The 24,904-nt window shown below is 36.3% G+C and overlaps 1 protein-coding gene across 22 annotated transcripts in view; it reads left to right on the top strand.

Moving 5' to 3' along the window:
• Positions 1-24,904, top strand: part of LOC138713596 (adenosine deaminase-like) — a 106,603-nt gene that overhangs the window by 66,887 nt on the left and 14,812 nt on the right. For 21 of the 22 annotated variants that reach the window (XM_069845795.1, XM_069845804.1, XM_069845787.1 and 18 more), the window contains 4 exons: positions 1,478-1,681; positions 4,386-4,498; positions 8,544-8,713; positions 15,621-15,750. In XM_069845795.1, coding sequence (XP_069701896.1) covers positions 1,478-1,681; positions 4,386-4,498; positions 8,544-8,713; positions 15,621-15,750 — 617 coding nt within the window. Of the gene's footprint in view, positions 1-1,477; positions 1,682-4,385; positions 4,499-8,543; positions 8,714-15,620; positions 15,751-21,286; positions 21,516-24,904 lie in introns of those variants that run through there. The other variant, XM_069845789.1, reaches the window with a different exon arrangement.

Genomic DNA, 24,904 nt, shown 5'->3' with positions numbered 1-24,904 from the left:
GACATAACATAGTAGAGGTATATACCCATCTCAACGTTATTATCCTTAACACAGAAGAGGTCACGCATACTATACTATACAATAGATATTTCCATTTGAAACCTAGTTTCGTCCATCTGCTTCGACCTGTGTAGTAATGACTTACCCCATTCAATTGTATCTCCCTGCTTCGCATCCTGTAGAGTCTGACCATACTAACCTGATTATTATTAAAAGATGGACTGAGATTTTCGACATTTGAAGATAGTGAATATGGAAGCATGGATACCATGATTAATAATTTCAAATGTAAATATGCAGGCAGTGGAATTGCACATTCCTCAGTCATCTTCTTGACAATGGACAGTTGCATGCCAAGATGTCAACATTTTGAATGTCATAAAACCAAGTGTTGTCATTTAGAAGTGATAAAATATTTTAGAGCATTATCTAGCGAAATAAAGTTGTAATTTACATCCTTGAAATAAGAAATTTTCATTGTCATTCAAAATTTAGTAAAAATGTATTACTTTCATTTCCGACGCATTTTGTTTCATGTCCATTGTAATATTATAAAGCTAAACTCATTTATTCATAATTCTGCCACAGATGTAAAGATTAATTTGTAAAGCAATTTGTGTTCCTGCTTTCAGACATCCATTTAATAACACTATATTTGAGAAAATCACGTCCGCCGAGTTAACTCTATGGTAGCATGCCTGCCTCCAGACTAGCTGGCCCAGGTTCAATCCCCAGTGGGGTCAGAAATTTTCATGTAAAATTTCTACCTCGGGACTAGGAGAGATGGCGGTGCACAACTCCTAATCACTAAATTGTGCACTAATATGCCTGGGTTAAATCCCAAATCTCTCTGCAGTGCATATGAAGAGAAGGCATATGTTACTGTTGATAGTGATTTGTCCGTCGGACGGGGACTTTAAGCCTGGTGGCCCCCTTGGTGCTATTTGACAGGAGTAGCCTAGTGCCGGCACCGGATTTCCCCTTCTCCCTTCCTCATTATCACCCATCCCATACACTACACTACACGAACAGTTACACATATACTCACACTAGTACATGACATAACTCTCCACAGATACACAGCATGTACAACATGGCCCGCCGAAGTGGTGTGCAACTAGTCCTGACTGGGTCACAGTCCTGCCATCCATCCGCTATATGCCAAACCTGAATCACTTAAAGTGAAGTGGGTAGGCATTGGATACATACATACATATTTGAGAAAATCTACCCTGTTACTCATTGGTTATCATTAATATGTGAAATGTTTCATATTAAAATAATTATATATTTTTTTTCAAATAACATAAAACAGTAGATTTTTTAATCGTAGCTTTATGTTGCGTACATTTTTTGTGACATTTTCTTCTTTGTAATTTTGTCTTTTCTTTCCTTAGTAATCATCATTCTCAGTTTTCTATTTCTATATTTTGTTCTTACATCAAGAAAATTTAATTACCTTAATGTATGCTTACAGCTGTGAGTAAAGTGATTCAAGCTGTAAACCGTGGTCATGCCCGAGGAGAAGCTGAATTCCACATCAAAGTTCGCAGCATTTTGTGCACTCTTGTTGGTACAAACAAAGCCCTTGAAGTCCTTCAGCTTTGTCAGAAATTCAGGAATGAAGGAGTGGTTGGAATCGATATGGCAGCTCCTGCCACAGTAGACCCCAAACATTATGGTAAGTATCCATTCCATAAAGTATAGAAAATAGAGCAAACTATAAATTCTAGAAAGTTTTAACACTTTCCTGCTTTCCTGTTCTACTGCTACTCCTACCAGCACCATGACTGCAACTACAGCAGTAGCAGCAGCAACAGTAGCAGCGACATTTGTTTCTGACATTTATTCAGTGATTTGAGGAAGCAAAAATGCAATAAATTCCTGCATGTTGTATCATATTTTCGTTTTATCCTCTAATTGTCATATCTTTTAAATTTTGTGCTTCAGCAAGGACATTATAGACTGAGTACTTAGTCTTCCCACATGAGAATGAATGTTTCCACAATTTCCTTTTTAATACTGTTTGAATGTCACAGATCATATAAAATATACATACATACAGTGGCGGCTCGTGAGTTATTAAATTGGAGGTTCACAATGGTATATGAATAATAAATAAAATACTACTGCTTTAATGTTGTCATTTTCTTACATACCTTTAATTGCCAATAATTTAAGACAAATATTTTCAAAATACTAGAAATGAAACTCATTTTGAAAAGGTCTGACACTAAATTTAAGTAATAAATACGAAGACTACTACAGGGAAAAATCAAATTATTGTAGTAACAATGAGTAAAAGCTTGTAAGTCTCTGAAAATGTATTTTGTAAGTTGTTTTCTATGAGCAACTGCAAAAGACCGATTGCACCACTCATATTCCTATGATCTGACGGTAGCACTGGTAAGGTGGTCCCCATCCAACCACTAGCATAGCTCAGCTTGCCTTCTGATCCGGAGCTGCGCTCGGGCGTGGGTTTGATTTCCGCTTGGGCTAATTAACTGATTGGGATTTTTTCTGAGGTTTTCTCGAAACATAAGGCGAATGTCAAGTAATCTATAGTGAATTCTCGGCCTAATCTCGCCAAATACCAGCTCTCTATCACCAATTCCAATGACGCTAATTAATTCAATAACTGATACAGCGTCGTTAAATAACCACTAAAAAAAAAAGATGGTCCCTTAAAGAAGCATCTAACTCTGCCGAGAAGTTGAGGAGGACTTTAAAAACACCTGAATTACTCGAGTCTGCACTTTCATCGTGGCCCCAAAGTGCTAATTCGAATGTACCACAAAAATTAATGTAGTCGACAATTTTAGAAAGTACATAACGATTTTCCGAGATTTGTTCATTATGTATCTTTATATTGAGGCCATAAACACTATTAAAATGTTGGTGAATTTCGACTTTCCTTAAAATATTGAGCTCTACGAGAGAATAAAGGTGTGACTGCACACTTTTATTCTGACTTTGTTTTTCGTAGTTACCGAAGTCCCTTCAGGAAAATGCTGTGGGATAGTATGCTACCAATTTAAAGGGTCCTGACCCGACTCCTTCCCACTCCTAATTAACTCTTTGCCATCACTTTTCATCTGCCATCCTATCATCTCCTATGATAGACATGCCATCTATTTGGGGAAGTTGCACTCAGCAAAGGTGTCCTCTGTGTATATGGCATTGCATCACTCTACTGTGAAGAAAGCCGGGGAAAATACCTTTACAAAAAAAATATCCTTCATTAAATCTATTACTGTACATAGCTCAAACCTTGTTGTTTGTCTTCCATTGAGAAGCAACTTGTTCACGAGAAATAGCTTCTGCTCACTGCCAATTCTGTGGTGTTTGGGTAAAGGGAGATAAGTCATAAAAATGAGTTCGAGATAAATGAAAATTAAACTTGGAACCCTTATTACAATTAATTTTCTACACAAATAAAAGACATCAACTGCTTGTATTCTTTGATTTTTGCACACGCACTTGTATAATTTAACTTGTGTGTTCATCTGGGGAACAAAATTCCACCGGACAAAAAAATGACTTATACCCCTTTACCCGAACACCACAGAATTTTAGATAAGGCTTTTAGTATACTATATGCTCTTGTCTCATAAATGGACACAGAAATATATCATATTAAAAACCAGAAGATTGTAAGTAGACTAATCCTCATTCATACAAGAAACCCCCACAAGTCAACAAACATAATGCAAAATCCTTCTGCGCCTCGATCCCTGATTGGTCTTATGTTCGCACCAAAAAATGAGGCATGCATCGACACGTGTGGAGCAATGACAGATGACGTGACATAACAGATAATTATTTTGGCTTAACAACCTAATGTAGGATTTTTACAAGAATGTACTTACAATATGAAGCGTCCACATCAGATAAAGGACTGCTAGGATGTTTTGATGTTTGAGCCTTGAATTACCGACACTTGGCTCTACCGTTATAGCCAACACCATCACATATGTCGCAGGACGTTAACAACACGAAATTTTAAAACATCACAGCACCAACATCATATTCTGAACAGTACAAGGAGCATACATATACTGACTGATCAATCACTGCTCCTATCTCCATGTTTCGATTGTGTTGTGAGTTGTGATGCAGCCATCGTATTTCCTTTTCTTGTTTAGAAAAACAACAGGTTTCCTATTAAATCGTCGAAAATTGGAACATAAAACAGGTTTGTTTTCAGACTAGGCGCTAATTAACGCCATAAAGAGGTTCTTTGTCCTGCAGCCAACAGGATGGGCTTCACATGCGTGTATATGGGAATCTTGTTGTATGGAATGAAGATTTTTTTTCCTGAAATATTTGTTGTAAAATTATTAATTATATATTTGTATCTGGTTATACACCATATTATTTTGCAGTTGAAGTGCCAGAAAAAGGGATAGAAGTTAAGGCATTTCAAAAAGCTGCTAAGTTGGATATTCATCGTACTGTTCATGCAGGGGAATCTGGCTCAGCAGAGATGGTGAAGCGGGTGAGTTCAGGGTAATATTTTTCGAAATAGATCTCAGACAGGAACTTTTTATAAAGTACAGGAACTGCTTTACTTTGTAAGCCTTATATTCCACGTGTTTGATATATGATAAATATTTACTCCATCCTCAATCGTCGGTATTTTCACATGTGCCAAATATTGAAGATTATTAAATAGGTTTAATGGACAATGCAGGGAAGATCCACCAGTGAAGTATTGCTATATATATAGCATAACATCTAAGTAGGACATAAGTTATTTTACATACTAATTTTCATAGAAATCGATTCAGTCATTGTCAAGTAAAAAGGTAACAAACATACAGTAGCCACCAGTGTAGCTCAGGCAGCAGTGTGTTTACCTTCTGATCCAGAGTTACATTTAGGCGTGGGTTCGATTCTCGCTTGGGCTGAATATCTAGTTGTGTATTTTCCGAGGTATTCCCCAATCACAAGGTGAATGTCAGGTAATTTATGGCGAATCTTCGGCTCTATCTTGCCAAATACCATCTCGCTATCACCAATTTCATCGACGCTAAATAAGCCAGTAGTTGATACAGCAACATTAAATAACCAAGTAAAAAACATACAGACAGAAATACAAATATAAATTTCAAAAATGCGATTTTCAGTCTCATGATATTTTACTATACGTGTTACCACCAATTACTGTTGCAAAAGCGAAAATTACCAGAACAGTTTTATTATAATATTGATAAACATGGAAACATGAAGTATGTCGAAGATAGCTCGAGAAGTTGCAGGTTCAAATTACTCATTTCATATTATCGTAGATGTCCAGCAATTACTGTTTGATCCTCCAGGAAATTCTTATGGTATTTGTCACAGGAAGTTGGAGTGCCACTTGGATTGTTCATAAGCTATGTGTGTATCGCGTGAAAGTGCTGAAGGAACTAATAGTGTCATATTTTGTAAAAATTCACGTGGAGGCAGTGGCAGTGTCAGCATTTTGAATTATGGAGACATTTTGATGCCAGAACTTAATCAAGGTCAAGCAAAAGTGGGGTGTCATAATAGCCATGGAACTGCCACAAATTTGGAGGGAGAGACTAATTAGAAGAGTCACTAAATTTCCAATGTTTGTAAGAAAACAGGAAGTACCTATTTCTAACTGCCTTCCAGCTCATATGCGCAAGTATGTATGCACAAAATTGTAATACAGAGTGTCTGGAAAATCCCGCACAATAGGTCAAATGGTGAAATATCTGTGTTTTTCTTGTTTTGTTGCAGTGAATGATGCTTTCGCAAGAGGAATGTGTCTTAATCACCCTGGTGTGTGACATGAAGGTGGTGGTGGTAGTAGCAGTAGCAGTAGCAGCAGCAGAGATGTTATCAACGAGTTTAATCAATGTCATCCCGAATGACAACCAGTATCCCCAGCATTTCGGGATAATTGCCTGAGAAATTCAAGAAAACAGGTTCTGTTGCAGATTTTCCCTAGTCAGGAAGGCCATGCACTGATGAGCAGGGCAAATATGCAATAGAACCCATTCTCTTGAATTTCTCAAGTAATCTTTCCACAGTGCTGTAAGATACTGGGTTTTGTCCAGGATGGCATTGATTAAACATTACTAACATCATGGTGTGAGTAACTTTTACATCCACACAATATGATTTTCACACACTCCTTTTGCGAAAGCATCATTCACTGCAAAAAAAAAAAAAAAAGAAAAACACAGGTGTTTTACCATTCGACCTATGGTGGGGACTTTTTGGACACTCTGTATATCAAGCAATACCAGTATATTTAATGTAGAAGACTTTATGAACCTCTAGTTTGTACATACAGGATGGAAGTAATATATCTGCGCAGATTTTAACAGCTTATTCCTTGAGTAGAGTATAACAAAAGCAAGATTCAACATGGATAACAAAAGCATTCTAATACCATCCATATTAGTCCCAAATAAATACTTTTCTCGCAGAAAAATTATTTTCACCCTAAATGTAAGACTGTTTTACTCCGTAATTACTATTCATATGATTCTGATTTTTATTCTTATCATTAGAGAAACTGATAAGGAATTATTAAATTTATCCTTTTGCATTTCTTAAATAAAATGGACGGTTTTCTTGCAAATTAAATAAAAAGAATAATAATAATATCTATCAGCTGATTGTTTTGATTAAATGGGTTAATTTTATTCTTATATTAGTACTAGAGTTTTAATAAAGGTATTACAGACTAGTTTAGCAGTTCGAATCTTTTGACTTGTGTCACCATTAATATGGCAAATGACTAAAATATGGTACAGTACTGTAACACTAATACTCAGTATCACTTACTCTAGCATTTGTCGTGGTTATTTGCTCCATGAAATGCTAGACTGTATGAATCCCATGGAGTTGGTTCTTGGAAAAGATGATATAGAGCAATAGTGCCTCATTTGTAACGAAGATAATATTTAGAACTTACAAATAAATGGGGGAATTCTAATGGAACACACAGAGCATTACTATGCAGACTGATTTCTACTAACAAAATCTGTTTGCGAGTGATGGTTGGTCTTATACCAGCAGATGGACAGATCTGTTCATGTTGCTTTAGTTGCTCTCCTAGTTGAAGTTTTAGAAACTCCGCATTGCTTAGCTAGTTGTTGCAACGATTTCCGTGGGTATTGTTCTAACCTAGGATCAATATCATCTAGTTTCTCATCAGTGGGCGTTTCTTAACAAGTCTAATTTTTTTCTTTCTCCAACAATGAACCAGCTTCCTACAATTTCTTAACGAGTTGCAGATTAGTAGATTTGTGAGGCACTGAAACACCAAGAAATTATCTCCTAAATTTTGCTCGGCAGATTTTTCATTGATATTTTCCATATAGGAATTATAAATGAACACATTATGTTCTAGAGCAGCCTTATCAGACTACAGTGCATGTCTGGGAAGTTGCGAGCATTGTAATGTGATGAGTATCTGGCTTTACGTAGGAACATGTCCAGGAAAGGTTTTACATAATATAAATATCACTACCACTACAAATAACTGTGTAATAGATAGAACAGTAATAGCCTATATATGTATCTGCATGTAATTCGTAATATTGTTTTCTGAAGAAAGAAACAACATAATGCATAGGCCTGTACTAACAACAACGCAAACAGATTTTGATCTTTGTACACTAGGTATAGAAATGAATCACATCTTGCCTTCTGAATAATACAATGTTGTAATAATTGATGATGATGGTGATGATGATTATGATGATAACGAACTGGCCTTTCTATAGTCATTACACAACTTACTAAGGCGTTAATTTTTATAAGGTACGGTACTACTTATTAATAAAAAAATTAATTTAGAGCACAAATTAACTTAGGAGTGCACTAGTCAGTGGTATTTTTTTACGTTACGAGCTAAAGAGAACATTAGAATGTAAATTAGAAGGAAGAAGGACTTGAAGACCTAATCTTCGGTGGATGGGTGGAGTATTGGAGGATGTAAAGAAATTGGACATAAAGAATTGGTGGAGTGTGGCTAAGAATAGAACAGTCTGGAAAATAATCCTTAGGGAAGCTTAGACCCACATCGGGCTGTAATGCTGTTGATGATGATGATGATGATGATGATACAAGACCCTTGCTTCTTCTCTTACAGCCGAGAGAGGGACAACACACAACTTTTAACATCTGCGACCGAAACAAGAGTTCAGATGTTACTGAAGATCAGTACTATCTGAAAATGCCACTTAAGTTTCTTCGGGATAGGTGCTCCCCACTACCCTCATAAAAGCCAACGGAACACAACTATCTAGGATCAGTCTGGCCGAGAGAACCTTCCCAAAACCATTTCTATCCACCGAAAATTTCACTTCGACTTTCCAGATTCTGAACTTCAGTCTTCAGCATGAAAAGCCAATGCTGTAACCATTCAGAAAAGGTTGCACCTCAGGTGACATATACAGCAATTTTAATTTACTCATATATTATCCCTTTTACTATTTCCGTATTAATATAATTATTCTCCCTTTTATTATTTCCGCATTAATTTTCCCATGGTTCATTGCAGTTTCTTTCATTAACAGGCAATAGAGATATATAAGGCAGAGAGGATAGGCCATGGATACCATGTGCTGGATAACAAGGCAGTGTATGAAACAGTTCGTAAACAAGGTATTCATCTTGAAAACTGTCCTTGGTCCAGTTATTTGACAGGAAGCGTCCCACTGGCTATTTCCAAACATCCTGTGGTCCAGTGAGTATACATAGAATATAAAAGTTTCTTGTGAAGTATATTATGCAATATTTATCACATTTTACGTAAGGTAACTGAAAAAAAGAAACTATTCTGAGATAATTCACAGTTAAAACCATTAAAATAAATGTGTAATATTAAAAATAAAAAACCCAAAATAGTAAATTCTTTGATGGTTTAATTTTTGACATAGCATCTTATCAGCAGGTTTCTCTTATTTCATATTTACAGAACCACAAAACTCTATTCTTAAAACATAACAGCTTCATTAAACTATTTAACTAGATTTTATTTAAAATGATTCAACACTTTAATTAATCCATATAGGTACCGTATATTTTCGCAGATAGTTGAATCATAAAAAAATACCCACAAAACCGGGGGTCGTCTTATATGACCTAAAAGAGATCTTAAACTTCCACACTGAAACCAGTATAAAATGCAACAAATGAAGACCTCCCTCAAAGAACGTTGTATGTCATATGCAAAAGCCGTTGATATACAACCTTCTTTGAGGGAGGTCTTCAAATCATATTCGTTGTCCAAAACAAAGAGCTCGTCAAGTACGTCCTGACTTTCACTGTTGACAGCATTGTCATATGGATCCAATTCTGCATGTGGTGAGTTAATTTTTACTTCGTCACCAGTATTCCACAACAAATCGTTCTCTGCCATTCATAGCATTAGAAATTTCGCACTTTTTTAAGAACTGTATCACTGTTTCCACTTCAGTTTTTCCCATGACGGTTAATCATTTGGGGGTCATCTTAAAGTACAGATATATGTTAAAACCTTAGTATTGTGCTCGAATTTTATACCTCGTCTTATCTGCGGAAATATACGGCAATATACTGGCATATGCTTTCACACTTACTCAATTATTATTTTTTTTGTTAATTATAATATCATTATCGTAGATTATAAGTTCTAATTTAATTTTTGTTGTTCACACTGACATCTGGTGGTTAAACAGATAACTAATTGCTTCCAAGACAGCCAGCCGTTTCTTATGTCTGAAGTGCAAAATAACATACATAAAGATGCATACTGTTCACTGATCCACATAACATCCACATTACAAGTACAAGAAACTACAATGGGCAAAAAAAATAAATACAATAAATAGAAGTGCAATAACTACACTTAATACACAGGCGGCAACAAAGAGGTGGAACTGATACTGGAAAAAAATAATAATTCCATATATGAATATTCTGAGCATTGTTTATTCAAAGTTGGTTTATCTTCCATCTACTATACAGGGTGTTAAAAAAAGTATTCAATATTTTAGGAGGTGATAGTATGCATCAAAACAAGAAAAAAAAGTCTAATAAACATGGGTCCTACAATACATACTTTCTGAGATCTGAACACTTGTTCATAGGAGATGCTCAATGTGACGTCCATTTATGGCAATGTCCTACAATACAGCAGACTACCAGATAATCATACTGTAGTTGATGGACTACTGATACATTGAAAGGAATACTGAAAACAAAAGTTTCATTGCGGATCTGAGCGGGGTTCAGCAGAGATGGTGTTGTGAATTTTCGTAATCAGCATGTGTAGGCTGATGGAAAATCCCCATGCAGTTGAAGAAATAAGGCATCAGCACTGATTCTCAATCAACGTATGGGCAGGCGTTCTTGGTGATAGATTAAGGGTCATACATGCTACCACAGAGATTAACTGGGACTCGTTATCAGGACTTTCTTATTAACGTATTGCCTACCTTGCTGGAGTATGTGCCATGTCAGCAAAGACTACAGATGTGGTTCATGCACACTGACACACCAGCACATTTTCTCCGCAATGTGCGTGAACACCTCATGCTGACATTTCAGGACCGCTGGAGGCCCCACACCTTCGCCTGTTCGTTCCCCAAACCTAAATCCCCTAGACTTTTGGTTATCAAGAACAAGCAGGTCAATTTCAAAGAGTACGTGATTCCTTGCCGAAGGGCATTGCCATGAATGGACGTCACATTGAGCACCTCCTATGAACAAGTGTACAGATTTCAGAAAGTATGTGTTGTAGGACCCATGTTTATTAGACATTATTTTCTTGTTTTGATGCATACTAGCACCTCCTAAAATATTGGATACTTTTTTTAACACCGTGTATACTCTTCACCCAATGATCATGAAGTAATTTAAAGTAGTGGCAGAAGGCTGTGTGTAGAATTCTGTTATTGCTGTCGTTAAATCCCTTTGAATGATGTCCACATCATCAAAATAACATCCCTTCAGTGATGCTTTGAGTTTTGGGAACAAAAGGAAGCCACAAAGTCATAATATGCTGTTAAGTCCAGTGAATACAATGGATGGGACAGCACATAAACTTTTTTGCTAGCCAAAAACTCTCCCTAACAGTGAGAGCCCTAGGGCTCAGTGTGTTGCCATGCAATGGGATCCAGCTGCCTTCTTCTCAATATTGAGTACCTATGTACTCAATAGATTCTCTGTGTCAGGGATGCAGAACTGGCGAGAGAGGGGTGGAAGTATGAGGAAAGCATTGGTTCCCCGTCCACCGGTGTTGAATGACATCTCCTTATCCGTACGCAATCACATAACACAGACACTGAATACAAATCCTCTCCCCTACCAAGTCAAAGACGCGGGGAAGGAAGGAAGGGACGAGTGATGTATGCCACAATTGGCGTCCATTTGTGCAAGCCAGCTCTGTGTTCAGATAATAGACAGGAATGTTTGACCACTGGATAAGGACTCTGTATGGAACTCTTTTGCTATCAAAGAAAATGACTAGGCTTTGGACAATGAAAAACAACACTTCGAAACTAGTTGCCAGGTAAATTCCTGAATATTAACACAGTAAAGAAATTGGAAGGTTAATCAGTGAGAGAAAATGATATGCAGTATTTTAATTTTTTTATCTTTCTTGGCTTGAGGATTTGCTGACTTCCACTCCGCATTTTCTTCTATGTTCTGGGGTAATATTGAAAATATCATGCCTCATTACTTGTAACAATCTAATTCAGGAAGTGATGTTTTCAGTAGCATCAATGAATTCCCTGTAGGGTCCCACTCGGCATTATTGATGTGTTTCACTGACTATGGAATAAATCGCGCACAGACTTTAATTTCATTATCTTCAAATCCTGAATTATTATGTCGAATGGTTTCCTTATTATCGCATAGATCTTCTGAAATGATTTAGAGTGTTGTATAGTTGTTGTTGGTGATTGTTTCCTGCATTTTTTAATCAACCTTGGCATTCAAATTGTTTTTCTGGGTCAGTATGTTAATTGTATTTCATTGTTCTATTCTGTGACAGAAACTGTAATATACCACTTAAAAATACTTGTCAGACAGTGGTGAACGCTGTATATGGTAGTAGGTTTGCACTACCACCAAAATTTTTCTCGTGACATGTTTTAATTTTTGTTTGTGAATGCTATTACTTTAAAATCTACATTTTGTTCTTTTTACATTTAGTAGCAGAAAGACGAGACTTAGGCTTGTGCGGGGGTTGAGAAGCAGGAAGGGAGGGAGGTGTTGTTTAACCTCCGTAAGCTCAATGCTGTGTATACACAAAAGCATTCATTGCAGAGTTTGAAGGTCAAGATCTGTTTCGTCTATATGCATCCAACTGGGCTACAATATTAACAATAATCAGCCTGCAATGACAGATATACTAAATCAACAATAACGATTTTATTAAATGAATTACAATGATAGAGACGACATTCTGTTAAGTATTAGAGCTTGACAGTGTAGAGCAGACCAGAGCTTAATTTCAGCCAGGGCTCAGCTCCGGAACATCTCATCAATGATGAAAAAATAATATCAGTTGCAATCTGAAATGTCAAATGTGAGAGGGAATTTTCTGCAGTGAACCTAATAATCACCCCAATAAGTGTGTCTCTTTATGTAGAAACATTATGTGATTTACTCTTTGTAAGACTTGTGGGGCCCCCAGTAAATAAATGCCAACCTACTCAGTATGTAAAATGATGGTTGACAAAGGGACAACACTCCACCTTTGACACTCAATCCAAAGAATGATCACAAAAAGAATATAGTAAAGACAATTATGTATTATGGAAATGTTTTTCATGAGCTTTATTTAATATTTCCATGTGTACTAATAACATATGTTAATAACTCGTGGTCCTTGTCTAACAATGGGTATTTCATAGCTTGTATATCTTAAATGCTTAATGTTTAAATTCCCATAAAATATAATTCTTGAAATCTGTAAACACAGTGGTTAAAATAATTTACTGTCCATCATCCACAAACTAGGTTTACTGGCAAATGTTACAAAATAATGAAAACATAGCCTCTTTTTGAGGTTATTCATAAAAGGCGAATTAATACCGTACTGAATTACTGATAAATATGAGAAAAATTCGTACCAGCACCGGGAACCGAACCCAGGACCTCTCAGCTCTGCGTGCTGAGCGGTCTTTACCAACTGAGCCATGCTGGGACATGATCCACGGCGCTGGCCGAACTCCTCTCGTAGTACTGTTTTACAGCCTTACTACCTGCATTTTTGACGATACACGTCATATGTATGCAGGAGCGCATATTAAATGACTTTGTATCGTCTCAAATGCAGGTAGTAAGGCCGTAAAACAGTACTACGAGAGGAGTTCGGCCGGCGCCGTGAATCGTGTCCTGGCATGGCTCAGTTGGTAAAGAGCGCTCAGCGTGCAGAGCTGAGAGGTCCTGGGTTCGGTTCCCGGTGCTGGTACGAATTTTTCTCTTATTTATCAGTAATAATACAACTGACTAGTTCAGACTAGTCGTGTAATATTCAATGAGGTGGGCGAGACCTCATTCATATGAATATTTGATATACCGTACTGAATGTTTAAAAATAATGTCAGAACAATATTAGATATTTGATAACCATCCCAACCAGGGTTTAATAATTGGCCTCCTAATCAATTCTAAAAAATATTTATATTTAATTCAATGTTTTCTTTAATAGAAACCCTAGTTAGGTAGGCTATCATTGAAAAATTTATTGGAAATGCAACAAACAATTTAGGCTACAAGACAAATTACATTTTTATAAAGAATATAAATGAAGATTAATTATGCAAATCGATGACATCAGTGCAGTGGAGGATATCATGTCCAGGATGCTGTCAGGAACTTTTAATTTTCGGAAGACTTCTAAGGACTCCCGTGGGGTTGTGCCTCTAGCCCCAATCATAATTTCTATAACGTCTCATATCTTGATGTTATATTTGGTCCCCAAATCACTGCAGCATGGCAGATAAATTGCCCATTTTTCTTTGCAGACTTCTCTAGGTTGTTCCTCGCTGTTCTCAAAACAGACTGTAGAATCTAGAATGAGTCCACAATTTTTTTTTTTTCGGTCTATAAAAATATACCTGCTCTTAGAGTTAATCCGTTAGCGGAAAGGCACTCAATTTCCTCGTACACCTCATACTTATCAGCCCGGCGAAGCTCATTGGCAATCATTGAGCGAATTTTATTATGACGATCAATTCTCAGTAATTCTCCTTTCCAGCAAAAACCCAGTACATGGGCTAAGGTTTCTTGCTCATCGCATCGTCTGCAATGGGTAGTACCAAGGCTTCTGCCTGGAAGGTTTCTGACTGGAATAACGTTGCAGCTCATTTTGATCGCTTTAGTCCATTGGCTGCAGGAGAGACCCTTCTTGTTGGAAATCCATGCATTTCCTTTCTTCCAGTGGGAATAAAATGTGACATCTTTCCCTTTTCCAGGAAATTCACTCCATTTCTTAATATAAATCAAATTAATATCATTTGTATGTAAATTATTTATAGGCTCCATTTCAGAATTGAAAGGAAAAGACTATCTCGGTAGAGGGGCAGTCCCTGTACTCATCTCCACCTGGGCCTGTTTTCAGGACCTTGGTCCTTACATTTTACAATTAAACACTGGAGCAGACAGATGACAGATGTTCACAAATTCATTTCTAAAAGTACAATGGGGAAAAGGGTGATTAAGCAGTATAAGAGCAAAGGAGGTACAGTACAGTATGTTTTTTTGCAGTGAAGGGAAATCATCCTCATTTCTTGATGCAGTTAATTAAACTGTGTAAGTTTATAATGCATGTATTTGCATATTTACGTCATTACTGGATATTATAAAATTCTGTGATATTAATAATGTTTATTTCTAATTGAGACATACATACTTCATAAAAAGGCGTTGAATTTCATCTTGAACTTAAAAAATAAATATATACATATACAGAGTGGAAGTGAAATAACCTTGCAGCTTGAACGGGATTATAGGGTACACGTAAATGAATAGACAACTTGTATTATGTTTTGTGATTAAATGCATGGTTAATTAGAAAATTAAGTTTGAAGTTTGAACAGTCCAGCAACATCGTCGCTAATACACTCTACTCGTGATACAAATGTAAGAGTTCAATGAACCCGGTGACTCTCCATACATAAGCTGCATTATGCTGAGACTTTGCCACTCGCTAGCTTCATGCAATGGCTTGAATTTAGAGGTTTTTAAAATTAAATTTATACGAAAACCGTTAATGTAATTGAAATTCTTTATTAGATTTCCAATCAATTTGAACAAAAATCACGATTCTACTCGCAGTAGATACCTGATAAGAGATTGTTAAACATTTAGGAAAAAACATTTTTTCTGAAAAAAACTATGAACTTTCTACCAATATATTATAGTTTTTTTGTTACATATAACATGACCTGTTCACTCTGGGAATCTGCAAGGCTATTTCACTTCCACCTTGTATATATGTAGACTATAACAGTTGGTATATTAATATTTAGTTACAACATGTAGGCCTATTGTTCATATGACATAAATCCGTTCTTTGTAATACTTTCAGTTTACCATCCTAGTATTTTTTGGATTCAATAAGTAGTTTTCTCAGAGTATTTTATGACTGATTTCAGATTTGCTGAAGACAGAGTCAATTTCTCTATCAGTACAGATGATCCAATGGTAACAGGCTACGAGCTTCAAGATGATTACGACCTTGTCCACAAGTACTGGGGACTAACTGAAGCCCACTTGATAAGAGCTGTGAGTGATAAGTCTTATTTTATATTTTATAGCATTTTTTTCTCCCTGAGAGCAATCTCTCTTACTCTTTCTCTGTCCTGCATAAAAAAATCTGTACCATATTTAAAATTCTTAAATTTTACATTATGAAATATCAGAAAACAATCCTGAACATCGAGTACCTACATGAAAGTATTAAAAAAAAAAAAAAACCTAAAATATGTGGATTTTTAAATTAAGAAATGACCCAATTTACAGACTCTTTCTCATCACTATGTACGGGAGAAATGCTTAATAATCTTACACAAAACAAAGTAAGTTATTATATTCGATTTATAATTACGTCCGAAAGTGCATATTCACAGTTCATTTCTAAAAAATACAATGGAGAGCAAAGGAAGTATGTTTCTTTTTTTTTTTTTTGCGATTGGAGGGCGGGGGAGGGGAAATCATCCTCACTTGTTCCTAAAATTTTAACCTAGCATTCTTTGTATATAATACGTGAGAGAAGAAACAGGGAATGCATTCTTGATGCAGTTAATTATACTGTACAAATTTATATTGCCTGTATTTGCACATTTACGTCATTACTGGATATTATAAAATTGAGCATATTATACATATTTCAGAAGATTACTATGAGTGTATACATATTGTTCAACTTTCAGTAGCTTGCTTTCATTGGACTTTTAATATAACATAGCTATTAATGGATTTATATTACCGGTTGTTCTGTATGGTTGTGAAACTTGGACTCTCACTTTGAGAGAGGAACAGAGATTAAGGGTGTTTGACAGGGGCGGCTTTCGAAGAGGGGCTGCGGAGGTGCAGCACCCCCAGACATTTGTGGCTCTTGTCTCGTTTTATGTTGTGGAAGAAAAAAATTCGCTCTCAATGACATGCACGCAATCGTTAGTGAAGTCACTTCCTCCCCTGGTGCTGCCAGAGCGAAACCAGAGACAAGGACTATAGGATGAAGCCACTTCCTCCCCTGGAGCTGCCAATCTCGTCTCGGATGCTTTGCGCGTTAGTTTTACCCCTCCTCCCTGCTGCCCCTTGCCAAGAATCCAGAGTTTCCAGGCGCTGCAAAATTTGCAGCAGTTTGTCAGTAGCGCGCAGTTTTAAATAGGCCTACATTTTCTTTAATGTTGTGAGTATAACAAGTGCAACAATGTTTAATTCTGTACAATATTTACAGTTTATTCAGTTCAGTACCTTAACAATTCAGGAGAAATGTGAAATTAAGTGCCCATCAGTTGAATCTCATAATGGAAAGAGCCACTAAACAAAATACAAAAGCTCGCATATTTTTTGCTAATTTATCCAGTATCCCTGCTTTCTTCTCTCGATCTCCACACAGTCTGTATTAGATTAATGTGTTTCAAAGACAATTCCATCAGCCGGGGCAACAAGATGGATTTAAAATAAGAACATTAAATGTTGTTCATGAGAAGAAGGAGCCATTGCTAGAATGTTTTCAAACCATAATGGAATCTGAAACATCTAACATCACAATAAATGAGGCAAGCTCCCTGGTGCGTACTCTTGAATATCCTGAATTCAATTTCTGGCTCAGTTATTTTTGTATTTATTGTTGTATCATATATATAATACAACCAACTACAACATCGCCAGTTAGATATTTCTAAGGTTCAAATCTGCATATAAAAAATTAAATTATGGTTTATTTAACGACACTTGCAAGTGCAGGGGTTATATCAGCGTCGCTGGTGTGCCGGAATTTTGTCCGCAGGATTCTTTTAAATGCCAGTAAATCTACTGACATAAGCCTGTCTCATTTAAACACAACTTACAAGATAAGGCACATGGAACTAATCTTTAAATAAAGTAAGTTGCTTGGTTTATTTTTGTATGCAGCCCCCCTTAATTCAATACCCATGAGCCGCCACTGGTGTTTGAGAATAAGGTTCTTAGGAAAATATTTGGGGCTAAGAGGGATGCAGTTACACAACGCAGAACTGCACGCATTGTATTCTTCACCTGACATAATTAGGAACATTAAATCCAGACGTTTGAGATGGGCAGGGCATGTGGCACGTATGGGCGAATCCAGAAATGCATATAGAGTGTTAGTTGGGAGACCGGAGGAAAATAGACCTTTGAGGAGGCTGAGACGTAGATGGGAGGATAATATTAAAATGGATTTGAGGGAGGTGGGATGTGATGACAGAGACTGGATTAATCTTGCACAGGATAGGGACCGATGGCGGGCTTAGGCTATGTGTGGGCGGCAATGAACCTTCAGGTTCCTTAAAACCTATTTGTAAGTAAGTATTAATGGATTTTAACAAGCTATGGAAACTTTCGTGTTTTGTATGGTATCTTCAGTTAGAAATTTACCCTGATTATGTATAGATAGCTCTGAGGCAGAGCTGCCTCTACAATAATCTAAAAAGAAATATTTTTTTTTTTAATAATCGAATTTAGAATTTCAATTGATGAGAAACTTCCTGAAATTTTACTTTGTCCATTCGATCATGACACTCAATATATTAGAAACTGTTGATATCATATAGTCTCTAGACACATACCTTCATCTCAAAAAGCAGAAATAACTGAAATGCTCTCTCAATTAATATCACTCAATAAAAGAATTGTATTCCAATGGATACCATCACATTGTGGAATCCTGGGAAATGAGAATGCAGATGCTTTAGCAAAGAAGGGAGCATTGCTACAGTTGGAACCACCGATTCTGGCAAATGACCTTGCTGACAGTGCCAGTTAACGAGCTGTTTGTTGTCCTTCATGAATGAGTTGGAGGTAACGTTTTCCTCCACTAGTATCATTGTTATGAAACATACAAATGGACCACAGTACAGTCCGAGTGGATAATTTGTAGCGTGCCGCAAGCGACTTTCGTTCGCAATGATTTTACAGTATGTCTCCCAGTACGTGTAAATATTTGTTTAATTTTTGGAGGTGACTGTCCAGAGTCCAATAGAATACTCGGACGTGCATGTTTACTCTTATGTCCTCCCCATTCCAGTTGTGACAGAGATAACAACCAATCTTGCAGCGGTGTGTAACTCGCACTCGAGTTCACATTAATAAAATCCATTTGCTTAAATCGCTGGTGCTCACTATACTTACAGACCTATTACTAAATCTACCTATTATACTGTGAAAAGATTTATTAAACCTAAATACTTAGACTTCAACAAACAAAATTTGATAACACAATCTCAAGGGAAAAAATGGAACTCTCTGCATCATAATCCACAGTTAATTCCCAATTTACCACGAAAATCGTCTGTAGCTGCATTTAGATTGGCAACAGGCCATGACTATTTGACCAAGCACTTGCATAGAATTGGAATATATCTGTCCCCTAACTGCTCATTGTGCAACTCAAACCAAGAAATGGAGTCGGAACATCTCAAAATCTGTGCTTCAGTGGCTGACCATGACAATATCTTTGAAAAATATTGGAGTGCAAGAGGTCAAATGACTTTATTGTCAAATGCCTGGCATTAGAAAAAACAACAACTGTTGATATCATAAGATGTTTTTCGGATATGTAAGGTAGTAGATCACAGGCTCAAACCACGAATCTCTAATATAGAGCTGGGAGACATGGTTTGGATCAGGATCCTTCGTTTCTCATTTCAACCAAGGCTCAGATTCCTACGTCTGATAGGCATGCTGTATTTGGTTATAAATTTCTTGTTTTTCTTCATTGACCTCGTCTGCTTGTGAGAGGTTTTTCTCAAAGCGGATGGTTGGGTCCAATATCATGACCTTATCTTTAATTCTGTTAATGGCTATGATGTCCGCGTGTCTGTTGGAATCTGCAGCCAAAATGCAATGAATCTCTTCATGAACCTCCCAACCAAGATGTCTTAAGACTTCTGCAATACTTGACCTCACTCTATGATGTCTGTTGTTCTATAGCAGTTCACTTTTCCTGCAGAATCCCAATAGGTGACCAATAATTTCTGTCTCATTGCAATCAGTATGCCTACAACGGGTTGTACTGAAGGATCAGCCCAGAACAGATCTTACAGGAATAAGATTGCAAGAAGCTTCACTGCATTGACATATTCAGATGTCGAAAGGTTTTTTGCTGGACATCTATGAATTAGCTTTGGGGCATTCACCATACATAATCACTCCTTTCCCTTTATGTGACAGTTGATACCAAGCTGGAAAGACCTCGTTCTTAGAATTTCTCTAAGTTTCCTCCCAGTTGGTCTTTGGAGGAAGAGACGATTTATTAATATTAAGTTTTCCAAGGTCTGCATTTTTTTCTTCTTCAAGATTCCGTGTATGGTGTAAATGTGGATCATGAAGAGCCTGAAGACGATTGCAGATATTAAAATGCTTCCCATTCTGCACACAGTATACCCAGTCTTGAAGTTTTGTCTCTGTCTCTCTCATTCACTCTGTAATGGATCATTAGTTTACCTTCTAGCAGAAACAATGTGATAAGATTTAGAGAATATTTATTTGTTAACACAGATGGCAGCTGTTTATTAATGTTTTTGATTAATAACTCATTGTTATCTGTGTGAAGCAGGCCTTGAAAAAAAAAAAAAAAACAAAAATAAGATTAACATCTTCTGTATGTTATTTGAGAGTATTCACACAAACTCTGCATATTGACTATAGCAGGTCTAATTCACTGAATTACCAAATTCCACTTTCAGATAATATATTTTATTTATTTTATTTATTTATTTATTTATTTAATGCAATAAACATTTGACTTATATCTGTCAGATAATAATGGTAATAATAATAATAATAATAATAATAATAATAATAATAATAATAATAATAATAATAATAATAATAATAATAATTTTTTTAACGAAAGATTATTATATTTCATGTACAGTACATCATTCCAGGTTAAATTAACTCATAAATACTGAAGATGAACAAAATTCTTCCAATAGTTTTTCATTATCAAGAATCGAATTTTTGCAGTGTCGCGATACTTTCTCTTTATACTTCGCATAACGAGGTCCACCGCTGTGGAGTAATGGTTAGCATATCTGACTATGAAAAGAACAGATTGGGATTCATATCCTGGTTGGGAGAAGCTTTTCTCAGGAGTTTTCCCTTAGTCTATAAGAGCATTTTTTGGGTAAATTTTGGCGCTGGACGCTGGAACTCATTTCGCTAGATAACCATCACAGTTGATAAAGCATTGTAAAATAAACCAAATTACTCAGAATGAGAAAGTAAAAAGCAGTAGTTCCTTCCTCTAAATGAACATTAAATAAATTCTTTCTTAATACTTTTAAAACAGTGTCTGTCCATGGGCATTCAAATGAACTTAACAGCCAATGTTTTTGCTGATATTTTTACAGTTTTATATATATTTTTGTAATATTTCAGATACATATTTTTTTTCAGCAGCACTGATGCATGCATATATTAGTCATGTTTAGTGCAAGATGCATACATGTCTAGTGATCATTAAATAAATTGCATTTTCTTGCATCTCAACTAATTTCATTTGTTGACATTAATTCCATAAGGTTGATCATGGTGATGACAGAAATTCTTTCTGTTTTGTGCCCAACAGAATTTGAATGCTGCCCGCTCCAGCTTTTTATCACAAGCAGAGAAACAAGACCTGGTGAAGAATCTGAAAGAAATCTATGGATTGGATGAGATGGATAACTTATAACTTTCACAGATATATAATGTAATTGCAGTACATTATCTCGTGATTTGTAATACACCTAGCTGGTAACTCTTTTGTAATTGAAAATATATTCATAGAATGATTAAAAATGAGCTAAAATATTTTATATTCTATATTCTATATTTTCAATATGAATGAACACTGCCTGGTGAAACTAACTATAACGTATAGAAGCATCTGCAGAGGAGGTACAACTTGCTACAGATCAGTAGCGGCTGGTGGTCTAAATAATGAGTGTGCTACAATCTCTATATTGGCCTACTGTACACACTTATATGTATTTATATTAATTTGAGACTTGCCTAGTGACGAATTATTAAGTCCATACAACGTTCTTTTCTACTGCAGAAGTTGTCAATTACCTTAGTGTTAAACCCCTCCATCTTGGACATCATACTCTTTTCTATTGACAGTATTGCAAGAGCAGTGAGACGATTCTGGAATGTTCCTTCATTACTTCACAGAATGGATCGTGTAAATTGTTGGAGACTATGTATTGTAACAATTGAACAGCCAACTATATTTCGGAAGTCGGGTCTTCCGTATATAACTCCAAGTTTTGTCTTTAACACTCTTTGTTCAGTATAGTATAGCTGTTGACAGCAACTTCAAGTTCTCATTCACGAAATTATGCGAAAAATTGTCAAACATTTTGCTGTTTATCAATTTCTTTGCGTCTAGGTAGCTTAAAGACTAGAAATGGTGAGTAGGTTCGTGAATTATACAGTCACATACTTCCTTGGCTTCAATTTTCTGGGATACCATTTTACGTCACTTGCTCGCTGATTTAGGAGGAACCTCAAAAAGGTAGATGGCAGCAGCAGTCGGATACTTGAATTACCAAATACATTGTAAATAGTTCTGAGTTCATCTACAAACAAGCATTCTTTCGTTACGCTTTACTTTTGCAATCTCCAAGCTGTGTCGTGCTGAAGCTGACTACAGCACTTTCCCGCGGCGTAAAAATAGCCAATCAGAGCAGTGATTTCACCTTCGCACATGAGCATAATTGTCTTCACTGTCATGTAAGAGTTCTGAGTAGCACAACAAATCCCCTGAGGCATCAAAGAGCGAAGACTAAACACTTTATAACGCGTCATGAACATAACCACGGTAAATTGTCATATGACAGAGCAAATACTATGGTATGACAAATGCATTATTTGAGCAAAAAATTATCATTGTGCTGTAGCATTGAAGCACATAAGGACGGGCCACCCCTGCTACAGATATCAACGCAACTATGTTTTGGAAAATATCATTAACATTTTGGCTGTTCCCTTAAGAGCAACATGCTGTGATATCCGCCCTTCTTTCTGTCTTCCAATCAGCCTGACTTTCGAGCAGATATTTTTTATAGTCCCATGTCCCAAGGGGTTGGTCGAACATGATTTTAACACTATTTTTGAAAGAACTCTTGTGCTGCCATAATTTGCACAATTTGAATAAACTATCTATCACTGCTTCTGCACATCACATTAATTTCATCAAGTTGCATTAATTATTTTTAAATATATGTAGAGAAGTCATTTTCTGTGGCCTTGCACTTATCATGCTGGCCGTTAATCCGAGATTTGTCAGTTCAGACCCAGCCAAGGATATGAAATCCATAGCAGAATCACCTTCTGGGGGAAAAAACCATGAGGCCCATGTCTTCGATTTGCAGCATATAAAAGAACCCTGTATCTGAAGGAGGACTACAGTATAACAATTTAGATGGACGTAAAGAGGGCTGTATTCCACCATGATCATTACTTACTTACTTATGGCTTTTAAGGAACCTGGAGGTTCATTGCCGCCCTCACATAAGCCCACCATCGTCCTTATCCTGAGCAAGATTAATTCAGTCTCTACCATCATATCCCACCTCTCTCAAATCCATTTTAATATTATTTTCCCATCTACGTCTCGGCCTCCCCAAAGGTCTTATTCCCTCCGGGCCTCCCAACTAACACACTAAGCTTATATGCATTTCCGGATTCGCCCATACATGCTACATGTCCTGCCAATCTCAAACGTTTGGATTTAATGTTCCTAATTATCATATCATGAATATTTCTCTGATGGAGTAATCTTACACAGCAAATTTCTTTCTTTCAATACCTTATCATAAAACTTCCCACATTCCATGACACAGTTTTGCCTTACAACTAACATAGTCCTCATTGTCTCAACACTCAACCTAGATTTGTCCTTTTGACCACACTGTTCATAACAAAACATTCTCTCACCAAAGTCTTGAAAATCTAGGCAATTTAAGGAAAAATCTGTACCATCTATCAGATACAGGAATGTTTTCTTCATTACATGTATCCAATGCCTCACAGTTATAGATTTTATGAGGGTCAACTGATCGAATACACGAGTTTCTTCTGTTTCTGTGCGTGTGATGAGTTCCTCATTCAGGCTGTCCTGTATTGCTTTTCATTCAATGTCTTTCTCAGTAGCAGCCACTTCATCTTCTCGATGTTTTCTAAACTGCACTTCCACTTGTTCATATATTCTAAGTTGGTGTCATATAAGTTCTTAACCAGGCCTACGTAAAAAAAATTTGCATCATTAATTTCTCCTGAATTTTCTAACATTTTCAGTTGTTTTTTGATATCAGTAGTTACAAATAATTCACTTTTTCTGAACTCTAGATTGCTCACAAGATTTTAGAGAGGAAATAAGAACGAAGCTCATCAAACATGCTTAAAATTCTGTCAATTGATGGACCCAAGGACAAAATTCTTATATTTCTCTGCACTAACAATTTTGCGTACTGTAATTGTTTCCTGCAAAGTCACAAAAGTTTCCCAGTTCCTTAACTCAAACTGTTCCTTACCTTTACTGCATAGCATTCAGTATCAGTTGGTAAACAGTCAACAGCATATTGGAGACAATGGAATACCTTCCGAAAGAAGGATGTAGCATCAAATTCTTGAAAGATGTGATGCACGTGGAAAAAGTAGTTTTAAAGCATTTATTTATAACAATAAATTATTGCGTTCAATGGCTAATTAAACTAGTACCCTATTCTTGTTTAGTCAAATGGCTATGATAGTAAATATAGGCTTAATGAAATATGCCCCTGAAATTATTTTCCTTTCTCCTGAAACATGAATTACCGGTACAGTTTTGTTGGTTACATTCTTATTTCAGTGAGGTGTTCAGTTGTGTAAAATGTCTACTTCACAACTAATACCGATAATCTGCCTCTTCATTTGAGTTTAAAATTTTCGTCACACATTGTTTTTTCCAAGTCTTTTGCAATCATTAAAATTAGTGTTCGTGTTATGTGCACATAAAGCAACAATTTTGTTAGGAAAATTTGTCACTTATTTTCTTCAACAAGACACACTGTTGGTCGGATGTTTCATCAGAATGTTTTTTTTTTTTAATTTATGTTTGTCTTGAACATCAGAATTTGACAAAAAAGTTTAATGTACGGTACCTATTTTTTGTTTGATGCATCTAAACTGATTGTAGTCCTTTTTGTTTAATTCAAATCCT

This window comes from Periplaneta americana, chromosome 14, assembly GCF_040183065.1.
Source record: "Periplaneta americana isolate PAMFEO1 chromosome 14, P.americana_PAMFEO1_priV1, whole genome shotgun sequence".
Taxonomy (NCBI): domain Eukaryota; kingdom Metazoa; phylum Arthropoda; class Insecta; order Blattodea; family Blattidae; genus Periplaneta; species Periplaneta americana.
This window is presented reverse-complemented; position numbering and strand designations above follow the sequence as displayed.